This window comes from Cervus elaphus, chromosome 10, assembly GCF_910594005.1.
Source record: "Cervus elaphus chromosome 10, mCerEla1.1, whole genome shotgun sequence".
In the NCBI taxonomy this organism is placed as follows: Eukaryota; Metazoa; Chordata; class Mammalia; order Artiodactyla; family Cervidae; genus Cervus; species Cervus elaphus.
This window is the reverse complement of record NC_057824.1, coordinates 14,992,773-15,009,970: the sequence shown is the minus strand read 5'-3', so window position 1 is coordinate 15,009,970 and position 17,198 is coordinate 14,992,773. Positions and strand designations below refer to the sequence as shown.

Here is a 17,198-nt window from a genome sequence, read left to right as displayed (position 1 = left end):
CAGTCAGCACCGAGGGGCTGGCGTCTGGGGGCTCGGGGGGCACCCCAAACCCCTGGGCCCGTGAAGGGGGCCCCCCCAGCCTCTGAGACTTAACGAGGTTCCTCAGGGCCGTGCCAGCGCCCGCAGGCTTCCTGAGGGCAGACGCCTCTGTCCTCCTGCCTGGGCGGGGGCCAGGGTGGCAGCACGTGCCCTGCGGGACCGCTCGCGCCTTCGCCTTGTGGCTCTGGTGACTTTTGTCCCTGACCCTGGGGGCTGCTTCCGAAGGGCAGCTGTCGGGTGGAAGCTTCCCGGTAGGCGGCGCTGCCCCCCCGCCAGGGCAGTGGGCCTGCTTCTGTGGCTCTCAGTTAACTCTTTTCCACTCCACTTTCTTTTTAAATTTTAAGGTTTTCAGATGTCATTCTGGCAACAATTTTGGCAACCAAGTCTGAAATGTGTGGCCAGAAGTTTGAACTGAAGATCGATAACGTGCGGTTTGTTGGGCACCCGACGCTGCTGCAGCACACGCTGGGCCAGGTACGGGCTCCTGGGCAGGTGCGGGCCCCTGGCTCCGTGGCCTTTGGGGCTGTGGAGGGCAGAGCCGTCAGGTGCTTGCCCACTTGCACCTCCTCGTAGGCCCTGAGTCCTTGCCCGGAGCTTTTGCTGTCTGCGTCTGGAGTCTCTCTGGACCGTGGCCTTCCCCTTTGTGTATACCATGTCTGTTTTGGGGGGAGGCCAAGAGAGGGAGGTCAGCAGTGTGTGTCAGACCCTTGAGCTTTATATAAAGCAGTGCAAGCATTTCTTCTTGCTCATTAAGTGACATCCTACCCAATATCATTATCAGTTTAGCTCTCACTGTTGTGCTGAGCCCACTCTGTGTGTTCTCTGTGGAGACTGGATGCACCGTTGCCCAAGGGGATTTGCACACCGGAACTGCCAGTCAGTCCTCTGCATGCAGGCAGAAGCAACACCAGTGTCCCTGGGATTCTGAAGGGTTTGACGTGACACACACACGATCCAGAAATCCTGTGAGGGCCTGGGGTGTGGTCCTCCGGTGTTCTTGTCTGGAGGAGAGCTTCTGAGACAGCCGGACACGGTGGGGACATGGCCCCTGGGGCACCCACCCTGCCCACACTGGCTCCGCCCCCCTGGTGGCGTGCGGGTGGGGTGGGGGCCTTCGGCAGCCCCTCACCATCCTGCCCGCAGAACTGGAGGCCCAGGGCCGGAGACAGGCCTGACGGGTGGCCCAGGGATCCCTTTGCCCTCTGCTGGCGACGCTTGTTGGCAGCTGGGTGCTTGGGCCCTGGGCAGGCTGGGTGCCCCAGTGGCCCCTGCCGTCTCTCCTCTGGGCAGCCAGCTCACTCGAGGTGACAGGGCAGTCTCGTCCATTTGGGTCACAGCACTTTTCTGCTCCTTTCTCCATCATGCATGACCGTCTGTCCGTGCAGCGTGCACTTGCCTGTGCAGACTCTGGGTGCCTCTCAGAGGCCTCGGGCTCAGTTCTCCTCTGGTTCCAAGTACTCTGGAGCATCGTCCTGCCTGCGGTGGGATCGCTCCAAGCGCTTGTCCTGGCAGGTGGTGGCTCTCACTGACAGAACTGTGCCCCTTTCACAGGTCTCCAAAACCGACCCGTCCCCAAAGAGGGAGGCTCCCACCATGATTCTTTTCAATGTGGTGTTTGCACTGAGGGTGAGTGTAAATGACTGGAGAGCAAATCAGGGAGGACGGGGGGTCACAGGGGCGGGGGACGGGAGAGGGGGTGCTGAGGAGGAGGGGTTGGGAGGGGCTGGGGAGGGGTGGAGGGGCAGTGACTCATTTCTGGTGACTGCCTCATTCACTCAACACAGCCGGCTCTGGGCACAGTACTGGTCCCTCCCGGTGCTGGAAGAGTCTAACTTCGTTGTTCCCCTCTTTTTAAGTAAAGTATGCATAAACGTATCATCTTAACCATTTTACAGTGACGTTTTGGTAGCATCTGGTAACAGGTTGTGTGACCATCACTGCCACCCTGTTTTCATTGTCCCAAAAGGACATCAGTTATTCTGAATGCGCTCTCCTCCCCCAGCCCCGGGAACTACCAGTCTGCTTTCTCTTTCTGTGGATTTACCTGTTCTGTATGTTTCATGTAAAACGGATCCTACAATATGTAACCTTTGGTGTCTAACTTCTGTCACTTAATGTAATGGTTTTGAGACTCATCCAGTTTTTCGTAATCTTTTTTTAAAAATTGAAGTGTGGTTGATGTATGATGTTTCAGGTGTACGGCAAAGTGATTGACATATACATATATTCTTTTTCAGATTCTTTTCCATTACGGATTATTATAAGATATGGAATATAGTTCCCTGTGCTGTACAGTAGGTCCTTGAGGGTTTTTTAAATAGTCTTTTAATTGAATCATGCATGTTGTAATGTATGTCAGTACTTTATCCCTTCTTATGGCTCAGTCATATTCCGTTGAATGGAGATCATACTTTGTTTTATCTGCTGTGAACTTTTGGGTCGTTTCCACCTTTTGACTGTAAGAAAAATGCCATTAAGGGCATTTATGTACAAGTTTTGTGTGAACACATGTTTTCATTTCCCTTGGATGGATACCTAGAAATGGACTTGCTGGGTCATGTGGTGACTCAGTGTTTAACCTTTTGAGAAGCTGCCAGACTGTCTTCCACAGCAGCTGCACCATTTTACACCCGCACCAGCCATGTACGAGGATTCCACTTTCTCTACATTCTCAGCAACATTTGTTACGTTCGGTTGTTTTATAATTAAGCCTAATTACTTCTTAAGGCAGTTTTGTTTTCACTAGTTAGAGGGAATTTCTTCTCGGTAAAGCTGTTAAAGGGCTTCCCAGGTGGCTTAGTAGTAAAGAACCACCTGCCAGGTTCGATCCCTGTTTCAGAAAGATCCCCTAGAGGAGGAAATGGTAACCTACTCCGGTATTCTTGCTGGGAGAATCCTATAGACAGAGGAGCCTGGTGGGCTACAGTCCATGTGGTCCCAAAGAGTCGGACTCGACTGAGCACAGCACAAAGCTGTCAGAATACAAGGGATCTCAATAAGCATAAGAAGCACTCTGGGTAAGGACTGGCTGGTTTTACCAAGGAACTTTGAAATCTAGGAGACCTATGCTCAGTTAGATGTGGCACTCCTCCACCACCAGATTTCACCAGAGTCTCCAGTCGTTCTTTCTGGTTGGGCACACGTGGGCTTTCGTACAGAAGTGTCAGAGAGAGAATGACTGTATCTTGGTGACAAGGAGCAGGCACTGTGCTCTGTTCCCTGCATGGTGGGGGGAGTGATTCCAGCAGGAGAAGACCTGCCACCTCAGCTTCCTTCTGAGTCTCAGAGTGTTTTTCCCACAAGGCTTTTTTGATCTCACTGAAGAGCTCAGAATCAAAATAATGCTGGAGAAAAGCTTTCTCCATTCTGAAGGGAGCTGCATTCTCAAAACTGCCCCCCTGCTGATCAGTGGAGAGCTGCCAGTTAGACACAGTGGTCTCTGCTGGTGACTGTGGGGCTGGAGGTGCCCAGAGGGGAGTGTTGCTTTCTGCTTCGTGCACTTGGGCAGCGTGTGCTCGTTCAGTGTCTTTTTATTATTTATATCGTTATATAATGCAAACATCCCCAGAGAGAATTCAGGGAAGTTAAAGACAAACCAAAACCAGACCAGTGCTGTCTACCCGTCAACTCTGATAGCCCCTGACGGGTGGGGGTGTGAGGAGCTGCTGCGGCCCCACCCTGGACGTTACAGGCAGGCCCTCCTCTCTGGGACCATCGGCATGTGATAGCTGAGTGTGTGACTCCCCTGGGCGCGGCAGTCAGGGAAAAAGGCAGATTTTAAAGTGTATGGGGATTTTTATAATAAGCAGGCTGGAGATAATCCTGCTGTCCAGTGGTCGGAGAACAGTTAGACAGGGTGGGGGTTTATACACTGGTGTGTTCTGTGGCCACTGCAGGTGAGAGTGGGGGTGAGGCCAGACCCTGGAGCGAGCGGGTGGGCCCTCCCAGGTTAAAGCTGCAGGAAACGGCAGCGTAGGAATTCAGAGCAGAGAGGCCGTGATGTGAGCAGTGGGAGGGATTGAACATAAGGTAAAGAGTGGACAGGTTTCATTTCCTCTTTTCTGTAGTCATATAAAAATGTACACTCTTTTTGCTTTGAAGTTTTCAGCATGCCCTGGGCTCGCGACAGTAGACTGATGACCCTTGTGCCCCTGTCTCAGGTCCCACGGCTACTGCCTCTGCCCCTGGCTCCTCTGCCCGACCCTGTTGCTCGACTGAGGACAGGTCTCAGAGCGCCTGTATGCTCACCCCTACATACTTCAGGAAGTGTCTCTGAGAGGGAACAGCTGTTGTACACCATACCTGACAGAACAGCTAGTGTCTGGTTCGTGGAAACGTGTCCCAGTCATCACAGCGTTTTTTCCTGTTGGCCTGTCTGAACTGGAGTGAAAACCAGAAGCCAGCCCACAAAAGCGCGGGGGGTTGTGTGCCCAGCCTCTAACGCTCCCCTCCTCTCCATCTAGAGCTCTCTCTCCTTTACCCTGTGGACAGATCCACAGTCAGGCCCGCTTCTGTGCAGACAGTCTCTGTGTCTCCTGCCAACTGTACATCTGCTCTGAGGGCCTGTCTGTGTTTGGTGGGAGTTCCAGGGGTGAGACAGTCTCACCGGCAATGCCCTGTGCGTCATGCTGCTTCACATCATGTCTACAGGGAAGGGCGTGTTTCTCAGCGCTCCACTCGGGGCCAGCGCCTCCTCGGTGGTCACCTTCTTGGTGTACCCCATGTTGCTGGGGCTCTCCAGACACCTGGAACCAGGCCCGGCCTTGCAGCCAGTCGGGACACCTAGGCACACTCGTACGTGTGGGCCTCGTCCAGGGGTGTGAGTGAGCGGCCCTGGGCACCCGACTTGAGGCACTGTCTTGCCCCAGCCAGTAGGTGTGTGCTGGGGGGTCAGGGAGTAACCATGTGCCCAGGTCACTCTCCTCTCTCTGCTTTGCTGGGAGGACTTTTACACATATTTTTCTAAAACCTAAGGCAAAACATTTTGATTTGAGGCACTTGTGTACACACTTAACCCAGACCTTCTATCCCATGACCTTCCGGGGACCCTTGAGGGGCCCTCCTGGATGTGGGGAGGGCTGCAGTCTGCAGGGGGTTGCGGTGTGGACCTAGCCCTCAGCCCTTCCCTCCCCGCACAGGTGTGCTGCCACGGGTGAGTTCTGCTTGTGAATGTGGATCTGCTAGGAGCTAGAGTGTCTCCAGCTCCAGGTGATGAAGGTGTTTACTTTGTCTAGGTCAAGGTTTGGCCCAGGAGCCTGGCTGTGGACCTTTGCTGAGGGCCGTGCCTGCAGATAAACAGGAGGGGAGGCCAAGTGGAGGCTCTAATCGGGGCCACCATTTGTCCCCCTCCTCCCACCTCCACCCCGAGATGACTCAGCCTCCCTGTCGGCTCCTGGGGCGCTGAGTCACGGCGGGCAGTTATCAGCTCTGGGAGCATCTTCACAGACCTCACAGCTGCCTGCCCCACCTTTGGCCTGGGCGGGTGCACAGGCCTGGCCTGGCTGTGGCCCCCGATAGGTGCCAGAATTAGCAGAGGGGTGCAGAGGGATGTGCAGGGGCCTGGTGCCTGCTGACCTGTTGGCCAGCTCTCAGGAAGAGCGCTTCCTCTGAGGACAGAGGTCTTCACTGCGCAGTGGGCCTAATGCTGTGCCTCACGCTCCGTCCCTGTTGTTACTTGTACGACTGTGACTGAGCTCTCACACAGCTGGTCCCTTGCAGACCAGTGCACAGCCACTCCCTGGAGACCGTAGACACCGCGGGGGCTCTGCTCTCCCTAGGCTCACTCTGAGCACTTGACCTGTGGGCTGATGGGTGAGGGAGGGGCCCTTGTTCTTCCTCAGACGGGAGCCTGTGACCTTGGGTCCCCCTGCACGTGGTGGCGGGGTCTGGGCCTTCCATTGTGTCACTGGGCTGCCCCTGCCAGGCCTGGAGTGCATTGCTGAACATCCCCCGCCTCCCTGGACACGCTGGCCTGGGGCCCTGAGTACGGGACCCTCTCTGACTTGTTAGAAGCGCCTGCATGCCTGTCCCTCCCCACTGGGGACGCCACAGGGCTGTCTGTGCTGCCGTGTGGGCAGCAGCTCCATGCCCACCGTGGAACGTGAGCAGACCAGCATTGCTGGCAGAGGCCCTCGAGGGGACCCGGGACGGGACACCCAGAGAGGGCTCTTTCACGGTCTCAGCGATGCTGCGTGTCCTCCTGGGTGCCCTGCAGGCCCACGCGGACCCGTCGGTGATCAGCTGTCTGCACACTCTCTCCCGCCGCATCGCCACCGTGCTGCAGCACGAGGAGCGCCGCTGCCAGTACCTCACGCGGGAGGCCAAGCTGATCCTGGCGCTGCAGGACGAGGTGTCCGCCATGGCTGACGGTGAGCGCGCCGGCGGCTTCTCCAGGCCGGGGCCCTTAGGCCTTGATGTGGAAGCTGGTGGGCTCTGTGCTGGACTGAGCATGCCCTGGGTGCACAGCAAGACCCTCGAAGGTCACAGCGAGACCCAGGCTCCCGAACTGATGCTCCGGGAGTGGGTCCCCAGCCCAAAATGTCCCCCTCCCCCCAGACCCCCGCATGATGGCTCTTCCCGCAGGTCAGATACCACCCTGGTCCTGCTGGGCAGTCTCCCTGGGGTGGGGGCATGCGGAAGGGCAGCATCGAGCTGGAAGGAGGCCACTTCTTTGCTTTCAGCAGAATTGACGAGGAGCCCAATTGAGCTGTCAGCTGGCCAGTTATTAAAAGTAATACCTGCTGATAGATCCGCTTGAGGCTTTGGTGCACTGTCAGCATTTCAGAGCTGAGAGATGCCCACCTCTGTCACAGGCTTTGCACCTCTGTCTTCTCAGGTCAGCATCTCCATAGCAGAAGAGAAAACCAGGACTACATTTGCCAGTGAACTTGGGCTAATTTTAGCTATAAGTAAAAGTACACGTGAATGTGCCACTTGGAAAAGTTTGTTTTTGATGTTTGACAGTTGTCCAAATGTGTATGTATTTATTTTCCCCAGTTATGTACTATTAATAATAATAATCCAAAAGTTTTATCTTTTAAAAACATTCTTTAGAGTTTGTGACTTTTTCACCAGAATTTTTAAAAGTTCACTGTAAGTACATATATTTTTTATTAGATGTTACATGAGGCCTGTATCTGCAGAGTCAGGTGGGGCCAGCGGTCAGGGGAAATCCAGACACTGTATGCAGACGGTGGAGCAGACTAGCAGGCGACGTCCTGATGTTTGGTGTGTTAAGTGTTAGTCGCTCAGTTGTGCCTGACTCTGTGACCCCATGGACTGCAGCCCACCAGGCTCCTCTGTCCATGAGATTTTCCAGGCAAGGATACTAGCGTGGGTTGCCATTTCCTTCTCCAGGGGATCTTCCCAATGCAGGGATCGAACCTGGGTCTCCTGCACTGCAGGCAGAGTCTTTACCGACTGAGCTACAGGGGAAACAGTCACTTAAAGTTCTTCTTAGCCTAAACTTGCCATCTGGCCTGTGTGAGCTCTGTGCTATGCAGGCTCTGAGTCCCCTGTGTTGCAATTCTTGCAGCAAATGACGGGCCTCAGTCCCCATTCCATCACATCCTGCCCAAGTGCAAGCTGGCCAGGGACCTCAAGGACGCTTACGACAGGTAAGACGAGTGGCCTGCTGCCCAGGGCCTCCGCAAGGCGGGTGCCGTTTCCCCGCTCTGCCTGAGATGGGAGGGAGGGCGGGAAGGTGCCTGACTGGGACGGCACCTCCAGACCTTGCTCTGACTAGAAAATGGACCTGAAAAAAGCTGTGTGTGGGCCTAGAAGGCAGGGTGACGCTGACAGCACAGCGCATACCGCGCTCCAGGCCCGCCTTCTTCAGGCGAGGTCACTGTGGCCCCCGCACCCAGGAGGAGACTGAGGCTCGGGGTCTCGGGCTGGGTTGGCCCTGCTCCCCACCACTAGCTCTAGGGTCTTGGGGACTTGGGACACTGAGTGTGTGGGGCAGCAGGCAGTGGAGACGTGGCGGGAACCCCAGCTCAGCACCAGCTCTTACGTGTGGACAAGCAAGGGACTCTTCTTTGTAAAGTGTGTCCATGGGGCTTTGACCACTGTTCCCTAGCCCTGGGTCTGCGGGACCCCAGTCCTAGGTGGGGAGTGGGGGTCAGGGGCCGTCTGCCTGAGTGCCGCTGGCTGGCAGCTTCTGTTCTGCACCTGGCCAGCGGGCTCACCTGGGGCCTCTCGGGGCTGGGGGACCTGCGTGTTGCTGGACGGGGGGTGTGAGGGGCACTCCCCCCTCACATCCCTTTGCCGCCAGCTTCCCTGCCCTACGCCCTCCCTGCCCCGCCCTCCTCCATCCAGGAGACCGTGTTCCCTGCTGGAGGCGGGCTTGACCTGAGAGCTGTGGCCAGCGCACCCTCGGAGATGGTGGTTTGTCCACATCCTTTCCTTTTTCCATGTAAGTTTTCTTTTTCCCCATGAATTCTCTTCTTTTTTTTGCCCCCACGGTGGGGCTTGTGATAGCTTAATTCCCCGACCAGGGATTGAACCCAGGCCTCCTGCAGTGGAAGCGTGGAGTCCTAACCACTGGGCTGCCAGAGAATTCCCCCCTCCTTTTTTTTTAATGTTAATTTTTTTTCTGATTTCACCAATATTATGTATTTATTATAGACACACGGAAGTATAAAGAAAATAAAACCGTCTGTAATCCCATGTGCAGTGATAATCACCATGATGTTTTGGTAACTGCCCTTTTTTATTTAGCTTAAGCCTTTGAGGAGGTCTCCTCTCTGTCAGGTCTGAAAGTCAGACACTGAGCTGCTTTCCCCCGAGACCCTCGCCAGGTCCTGTGCCGGTGGCAGGACGTGACAGGTGGCTCCATGCTGTGTGCCCGTCACGGCACGGAGCACGGGAGGGTGAGCCCGGCGCATGCCGCCTGTGCGGCTGCCCTGTACCTCTCACCTCCGTGTGCAACTCAGACATCTGTCTGTTGGTAAATAAGGACTGCCTTCTCTGCTGCCCAGCTGCCTGCCGCCTCCCTGGGGCTTCATGGGCTCCAGCTTTTGCTGCTGAAGGACATGCAGCTTAGCCGTGTGTGTTTTTTTTTGCGGGTGGCCGTGCATCCCTGAGAGAAATGCCTAAGTGGCTACTCAGCCAGGTATTTATGTCATGGAGGTACTTCCCTCTGTGGCTGCATCTGCCCACCTGTCAGCAGCAGCTGAATTTGGCACACAGGGTCTTGTGAGCTTTTGGGTTCTGCCAACCACGATGGGTGGCGGATGGTGTCCCAGCTCAGCCGATATGAACGCAGGTGTGCATGTCTTCACCTGTGGCGTACCCCTGTTCCCTTCTCTGTGAACGCTCTGCTCTGGCCCTGTTTCCTCCTGGGGGCGCAGGTGCCTTTAGGTGGGAGGGAGAGCTGTCCTCGGGGATGCACGGTGTGGCTGCTGTTTCCGTGTCTATTTTGATGAGCTCTGGGTATCAGAGGACATCAGAGCAGCGTCCCTTGAAACTGCACGGTAGATCCAGGCCAGTGTGGGCTTATAGTAAAAAGCAATCCAGAGCCAGACTGTATGTTTCTGAGCAAACAATGAGCTGTGAATTCTTAGGCTTGAACTGTGTTGGGATGCTGAAGGGAACTGGGCCCTCGAGAGTTGACTGCTGCTTTTGCGGTCTGCTGGACCGGCCGAGCCCGGAGCTGGGGTAGCCTGGTGCCCTCTAGTGGCAGCAGTTCCAAGGACAGGAGTCAGCACTTCAGCAAGAGCAGCTCCTGGGTCCCCCATTCAGCCCTTTGCCTCCGTCCTGAACCCAGACGACCCCCACCCTGTTTCCAGGCCCCACTCTTGAGTCCTGGGTCCCGCCCAGTGCTTCTCCCCTTGGAATGCCAGGCCATCCGTGTCCTCCCCTGTCCCCTGCCTGTTGACAACAGCAGCTCTGACCCAGCAGGAACACTGTGAGGGTCTGGACTGGCCCACCCTGCTCCTGCAGGGTGGGCTGCACCGAGGGGCAGGAAGGCAGGTGGTAGGGAGCATGCAGACCTTTCTTGGTGGAAGCTTGCCGGCAGGCCCCGGGAAGGGCTTTCTCAGAGCAGAAGCAAGAGGCCTGAAGCTGAGGTCTGGTGGAGGTTTGAGGCTGGGCTGGGACTTTGCACAGGGGCGTTCTGGATCGAGTGCTCTGACTGCAGTCCAGCGTGTGGTGTGGCCTGGAGGCCCTGTGCGCCGGGACCTCTGCTGCTGTGAGCCGCGGAGCCCACCGCTGCTTGCCCAGCACCTGTGTCTCCCCGTGTAGCTTGGTGACTTCAGCGACAGCATCCCCCGCGGTTGGGGATGGCCCCTGGCCGTCTGTGCTCAGCATGTGGATCCCGTGGTGGGGCTTGAAGAAGTGTTTGCCAAGCAATTCCTGGCCTATGGGCAGTGCTGGGGGTGCTGGGGACTCTGCCCTGCTCATCGCTGCCTGTCCAGGGCAGGGCTGGGCCCACAGACTTGCCCACAAATATCCTAGGAATTTCAGTCCTTTCCACAAAGTACACCTGTGTTGGAAAGTTCCGTGTTGGCTTTTAGGAGCCCACCTATCCTCTTGGGTCATGTGCAGTGTTGTCCCTCTGTGTGTTGTGTTTGGGACCAGAGGGTGCAGGGCTGGCTTCAGAGGTCTCTGGTCTGGGCAGGGAGAAGGGTGACTGGTGCAAGCCCACAGGAGGACGTTAGATTAGGGACTGAAATTCGGATGCTGAGATATGAGGTGGGGGATGAGCTTGCATCCTGTGGCGTCTGGGATGTGAAAGATAAGAGCTTGTTGAAAGGCCAGTGTGATCTCCTTGGGTCTCGGGCTCTGGGGGGGCATCTATCTCATGTCGCAGGCGGGGCGGGGTCTCAGAGCTGCAGTCCAGTGTGTGGTGTGGCCTTATCCGTGTGAGGGGCCAGATAAGCCTCACACGGGCACAGTGTTTTCCTCAGTGTCCCCACCAAACCGTTGGCTGCCCTGAGGATACAAGGACGAGCTGCTCAGGACCCTTTTCGGGCCCAGCCTCTACCCTGCCAGTGCTCAGTCGCGCGGTCCTGTCCAACTCTTTGTGACCCCATCGACTGGGACCCCAGGATGCTGCACAGGCCTTGACGGCTTGTCTGCCTGGTACCAGATTGGCACCTCTGCTGATCCCCATGAGGCCCCAGGCCACACCTACCCCTGCCCCCCCTCCGCGTCCCTTTTCTCACCACTCTCTCCGGCTTCTTGTGTTCACATAGTTTGTTTACAATTCCCTGTGTCTTTCCTGGCACGGCTGAGTGGGATCCCCCAGATGCAGACTGTAAATTGTGCACCAAGAGCCTGAACCAGTGCCTGGGGCCTCCTCCTGCACCCGGTGGCTCAGCAGCTTGCACACGGCATCGCCAGGCTCCTGGAGGAGCCCACTTAGCTACATTTGAAAAGAGGAATCTCAGTGTTTCCTGTGACTCTGGTGTTGCAGCAGCTACCTTGTGCCATGTCCTAGAGGGGAGCTCAGAGATAGGAAGACCTTGGTTCTGAGTCCACTGCCTTTCTGAGCAGGTGTGACGTGAACTCAGCCACAGCTTGTGGCCCCCCTGCAGCTGGGGGCCTGAGGCCCTCTCTCATCCTTCAAGGAGGACGGCTGGGGACAGGGAAGCCCCAGGAGAGGGCCCGGTCCTCCAGGTGCCCCGGCCGCAGCACAGGAGGGAGCAACGCTGGGGCTGGCAGGAGTCCTGGGGGCAGCTGAGGTCACAGGCGTGCTCCGTGTTCTTGCCGTGGTTCCTCTCCCTGGTGCCCGTTCCCTACTGGAGACGACAAGGATTGATTTTTACATTTGAAACTGCTGCCCGTGGATTCCGCACAGCTCTCTGGGCAGGGCTGTGGGGACTGTAAGAACAGCCTGTGGATGCGGGGTGGGGGCCACGGCTGCCTCTAGCACCCAGACGCCTGAGTCTGTGCCTGAGAGCCCCAAGGCCTGAGTGCCAGCAGCGCAGGCTGGAGCGTGGCAGGAAGGGGGCCGGGCAGTGGGCACAGGCCCCACGCCCTCCTCTGCTCTAGCAGTTGCTCCTTCTCTGCCCGGCACCTGGGCCGGGTCAGGGCCTCAGCTGTGTTCCTGAGAGATGGCGGCCCAGAGGGTCTCATTCTCAGGCCTTCTCCTCCCTCCAGGCGGGAAGTGCTCTCAGTGTCCCCGCCTGTTGCTGGCCGTGCGGTAAGCACCGCATCTTGTGAATTCTGGTTGCGAAACAGCAATGACCGTGGACAGGAGGGCCTGCTGCTGTCCCGTGCGCAGGACAGATGGGAACTCGGAGCCACCCGCAGGGCCGGGGCCAGGGCCGGCTTGGGGCTCCCCCAACTGAGAAGGTGGGCCTTGAGTTAAGACCTGTAGGCAGGGAGGAGCCCTGGTGCCCGAGGGAGAGCGTCTGGCCAGGGCAAGTCCACGAGCTTGGAGAGCAGCAGGGCGGCCTGTCCCGCTGGACTCTCCAGTGGGAGGACACAGGGTCGGCAAGAGTGGGCAGGCCCCACAGGGCTCTGGCACTTTGGGGTCTTAGCTGGGACTGCTGAGGTGGGACCCCTGGGGGTCTGCGTAGGGAGGGCGGACCGAGGGGGCCAGAGTGGAGCAGGTGTGCACTTTAGAGTCAGACACAGAGTCGCTGTGTTTGGCCTGAGCAAGGTTGGGGAGACAGGTGCCAAAGGCCCGAGCGGGGGCTGGCGTGGCTGCTGGCTGTGGAGCTCCTGCAGGGCTGAGGCATCTGCAGGGGCGGGCTCCTCCCTTGGGATGTCTGGGGGCCAGCACCGCCACCCTTCCCTCCCCCTCCCCTCCACTGCTCCCCCTTCCTCATCCGCTCATCTCTCCCTTTTGGTGACGGGCCCTGCCCTGCCCAGCCGCCCACCATGTGCAGAGGAAGCCCTGGGACGCCCAGGTGCATTGAGCCTCCAGGGCAGAGATCTGAGAGACTTCCCTGATCCCTTGCCTCTGGTTGGACTGCAGATTCCAAGGCTGGCCAGAAAGGCAACTTTTGTGTGTGTTCCTAATACTTCATTTTCTTCTCTTAACCCTACTGAGGTATGGGGTAGGATGCTTTCTTGTCCGGGAAGCCTCCCTGCAGTGTACTTGTGGGCTGGGCGGAGGTGCCCTCAGGTGGGTGTGCAAGGTGTGGTCGCGTGTGCAAGGCTGGGGGCCCTCTCTCTGCAGCTTGTGCACGTCTGGCGTGGTGCGGCTCCATGTCAACAGCTGGCTGGAGGTGAGCTTCTGCCTGCCCCACAAGATCCACTACGCGGCCAGCAGCCTTATCCCGCCAGAGGCCATTGAGCGCAGCCTGAAGGCCATCCGGTGAGTGCCAGCCCCACGCCCGCCCGCCGGCCCTTCTCTCCTGTGGGTCCTCTTCCTGCCACAGAAACTGGCGGGTGGGGCTCTGCTCTTTGTAAACATATGTTTTTGTGTCCAGTTTTGTCCAGGAGTGACCACCATCCCCAGCTCACCCCCAGAGCCTCTCGGCACCACCTGGCCGAGCGGGGCTTTGTGCTGCAGCCCCAGCCTGGGGCCTGGGCAGGGCTGTGGGCCATGCCTCATGGCCAGCAGAGAGCCTGACCCTCAGAGGGCTGTGTCTTTACGGTGTTACTCCCGGGGTCTCTGCTTGAACCAGAACTTGTGGGATCTGTTTGTCCATTTCACTGATTTCCTGCAAGGAAACCACAGAGCCCAGTCTTCTGCCTTCCCCTCCCCCACCAAGTTCTCTGTCTCCTTAAATGTCTTTTAACCAGAAAAAGAGATCTGGGCATGGAACAGCAGATGTTTCGATGACAGAAAGCAGAGCACTGTCTTCCTCCCTCACCCAGGCCCCCGCCTGTCCGTGCCCTTCCTCCTGGGCTTCCTTCCCAGCGTTGTGTCTAGTAGTTCTGTTCATAGTCTGAGGTGGGGCTTTCGCTTTTCCCATGTGTTGTGTGCTGTGCTTTGCAACCCCACGGACTTTCGCCCACCAGGCTCCCCTGTCCGTGGGATTCTCCAGGCAAGAATACTAGAGTGGGTTGCCATGCCCTTCTCCAGGGGATCTTCCCGACCCAGGGATCAAACTCAGGTCTCCTGCATTGCAGACGGATTCCTTACCATCTGAGCCACCAGGAAAGCCCTATTTGGGACTGTTTCTTTGGGAAGGGCTGACTCATTTCTCAGTCAGCCCGTGTTTGCAGGCAGTCCCAGAAGTGGGATGGAGCTGGGTCATCAGGGCTCCTGCGGTTCTTTCTGCTGGCAGCAGTGATCCTCGCAGGTTTTTAAAGGCCTCAGGGCACAACCCTGTCTTCCAGTTCCTCCTGCGGCCTCTTCTCCAGGTGCCCACCCCGAGAGTCCTGGGCTGCTTGTCCCGCTGACTGTTTCTCTTCCCTGCAGCCCGTACCACGCCCTGCTGCTGCTCAGTGATGAGAAGTCCCTGCTGAGTGAGCTCCCCCTTGATTGCTCCCCGGCCCTGGTGCGCGTGATCAAGACCACGTCCGCTGTGAAGAACCTGCAGCAGCTGGCCCAGGACGCAGACCTGGCCTTGCTGCAGGTACCTCTGGGGGCCTGGGGAGATACCCTAGGTGGGTAGGATGGGCAGTGGGGGGCGGCTGGACGTGTCACAGGAGGCACCTCAAGCTGCTTCCCGAGGGCCATTAGTCCAGCTGATAGCCGCTGCACGGCCTGCCACAGTGATGGATCTGGAGTCAGACTGGCCTCTGGGCTGTAGGCCTGACTTCCTTCTGAGTGTCTGTATTGTGGTGGGGGTGCTGGGCTGTGGCAGAGAGGAGTGAGGCCTTCATGGTGCCGGGTGACCAGACTTGGCCCCTGTGGGAGCGTGCAGAGCAGGACCACACCCTGTGGCGTGCGGGCCTGTGTTCTGTGCGAGGGGCCATCTCCTGCCGAGTCACGTGCCTGGGGGCTGCCCTTTCTGATCAGATGGCGGCCCCTCCTCTTTGGCCATAGATCTGGTGGAACAGTGGGCAGGGCTTAGAGTGAGGAAAAGCGTAGGAAGAAGCTGGAGGCTGGGGCAGGGGGCGCCTCCAGTGACAGCCTGAGGGGGACCCTGGGTCTGGAATGGGGCAGCACGTGGCCACCAGGGGGCAGCGGAGCCCGGGCCAGGGGCCACGGCTCCTGCGGAAGCTGGGACAGAGCTTTCTCAGGGCCCTGTGAGGCACCTCCAGGGGGCCCGCGGTCTTTGCTCCTCAGCACATTCATTGTTGTTGTTCGGTCGCTGAGTCATGTCCAACTCTTAGCAACCCCGTGGACGGCAACACGCCTTTGTCCTCCACTATCTCCCGGAGTTTGCTCAAATTCATGGCCATCAAGTCAATGATGCCATCCAACCATCTCATCTTCTGTCATCCCCTTCTCCTTTTGCCTTCAATTTTTCCCAGCATCAGCGTCTTTTCCAATGAATTGGCTCTTCGCATCACTTGGTCAAAGTATTGGAGCTTCAGCATCAGTCCTTCCAATGAACATTCAGGGTTGATTTTCTTTAGGATTGACTGGTTGGATCTCCTTGCAGTCCAAGGGACTCTCAACAGTCTTCTCCAGCACCACAGTTCGAAAGCATCAATTCTTTGGTGCTCAGCCATTATGGCCCAATTCTCACATCTGCACATGACTACTGGAAAAACCGTAACTTTGACTATATGGACCTTTGTTGGCAAAGTGATGCCTCTGCTTTTTAATATGCTATCTAGGTTTGTCATAACTTTCCTTTCAAGGAGCAAACGTCTTTTAATTTATGGCTGCAGTCATTGTCCAGAGTGATTTTCTAGCCAGGGAAAATAAAATCTGTACTTTTCCCACATTTTCCCCATCTGTTTGCTATGAAATGATAGGACTGGATGCCATGATCTTAGTTTTTTTAATGTTGAGTTTTAAGCCAGCTTTTTCCACTTTCCTCTCACCCTCATCAAGAGGCCCTTTAGTTCCTCTTGGCTTTCTGCCATTAGGGTGGTATTATCTACATATCTCAGGTTATTGATTTTTCTCCCACAATCTTGATTCCAGCTTGTCCTTCATCCAGCCTGGCATTTCGCATGATGTACTCTAGACATCAATAAATAAGCAGGGTGACAATATACAGCCTTGATGTACTCCTTTCCCAGTTTTGAACCAGTCCCTTGTTCCATGTCTGACTCTAACCGTTGCTTCTTGACCTACTCTTTAAGAATTCCCATCTCTTTAAGAATTTTCCATGGAGATGGGAACATTAGTACAGTAGGGGAGCTTGTTCACCAGGCCCGACTCTCATGCCATTTTCCCCCCAAAGCAGCCTTTTGGGATTCTGTTGTCTAGAATCCTTCCCCCATCTTTACCCCCTGAGCTGTGTCCACCCCATGTGTGAATGTTTATTGACCTGTGCCTGGTGTCTCACATGGGGTCCTGGACTGCCTTCCTAGCACCCAGGAGACACAAGCCTCGGAGGCGCTGGCCGCGGTGTGTGCAGCGTTGCGCGGCGTCCTGACCGGTGCTGCTGAGGGCAGATGTTGTGTGTGTGTAGCTCTGAGGGGCCCTCTCTGCTCCTGCGGCTGCCCGACAGGGGCCTGTGTGGACGCGCCTCCCCCTGGCCACCGTTGCCCCACACAGAGCTCTGATGATGTCCCTTCTGTCTCTCCCTGGCCGTGGCCTTGCCATGGGGCCCCTTGCCGTCCACTTCCTCGCCCCTCTACACTGAACCTGGTGCGGATCGGGGTTTGCCGCTGGTGTGGTCACGCAGGGCCCAGCCCCGGGGGTGGACTGTGCTGGCCCCTGGCACTGCTGCTTCCTTCAGCAAGCGGCCCCGCAGGGGCCCCATGGTGGGAGGCTGGCGAGCCCGGCTGGAGCCCCTGCACGGATGTCAGAGAATGTCAGCCTCAGGTGTGAGTGTCATCAGGTGATTGGAAGGTTTGTGTCATGCTGAAACTAATATATTCTTTCTTATAAAAGTTCAAATATCACACAAATTATACACACAGAGTAAGTGTCCACAATCCCATATCTCAGCAGTAACCACAGTAGATTCCTCCAACTCTTCTTTATACACGTTAACACATAATCTTTGAATAACAAAATTAGGATTATACTTACATTACTTGTGAACAGTGGCCTCCTAGACCTCTGCATCCTAATGTGAGTGGGACTTTCCTTATGTGGGACTTTGCAGATGGAATTAACACTCTTGAGATGGGGCAATAATCCTGGATGATCTGGGTGGGCCCTCGTGAAAGGGAGGCAGGTGGAGAGG

General features: G+C 56.8%; 1 protein-coding gene across 2 annotated transcripts in view; it reads left to right on the top strand.

The window, feature by feature from the left end:
- Positions 1 to 17,198, top strand: part of NPRL3 (NPR3 like, GATOR1 complex subunit) — a 32,242-nt gene that overhangs the window by 10,004 nt on the left and 5,040 nt on the right. For both annotated transcript variants that reach the window (XM_043915686.1, XM_043915687.1), the window contains exons 3-8: positions 384 to 513; positions 1,591 to 1,665; positions 6,254 to 6,407; positions 7,574 to 7,655; positions 13,169 to 13,306; positions 14,360 to 14,516. In XM_043915686.1, coding sequence (XP_043771621.1) covers positions 384 to 513; positions 1,591 to 1,665; positions 6,254 to 6,407; positions 7,574 to 7,655; positions 13,169 to 13,306; positions 14,360 to 14,516 — 736 coding nt within the window. The remainder of the gene's footprint in view (positions 1 to 383; positions 514 to 1,590; positions 1,666 to 6,253; positions 6,408 to 7,573; positions 7,656 to 13,168; positions 13,307 to 14,359; positions 14,517 to 17,198) is intronic.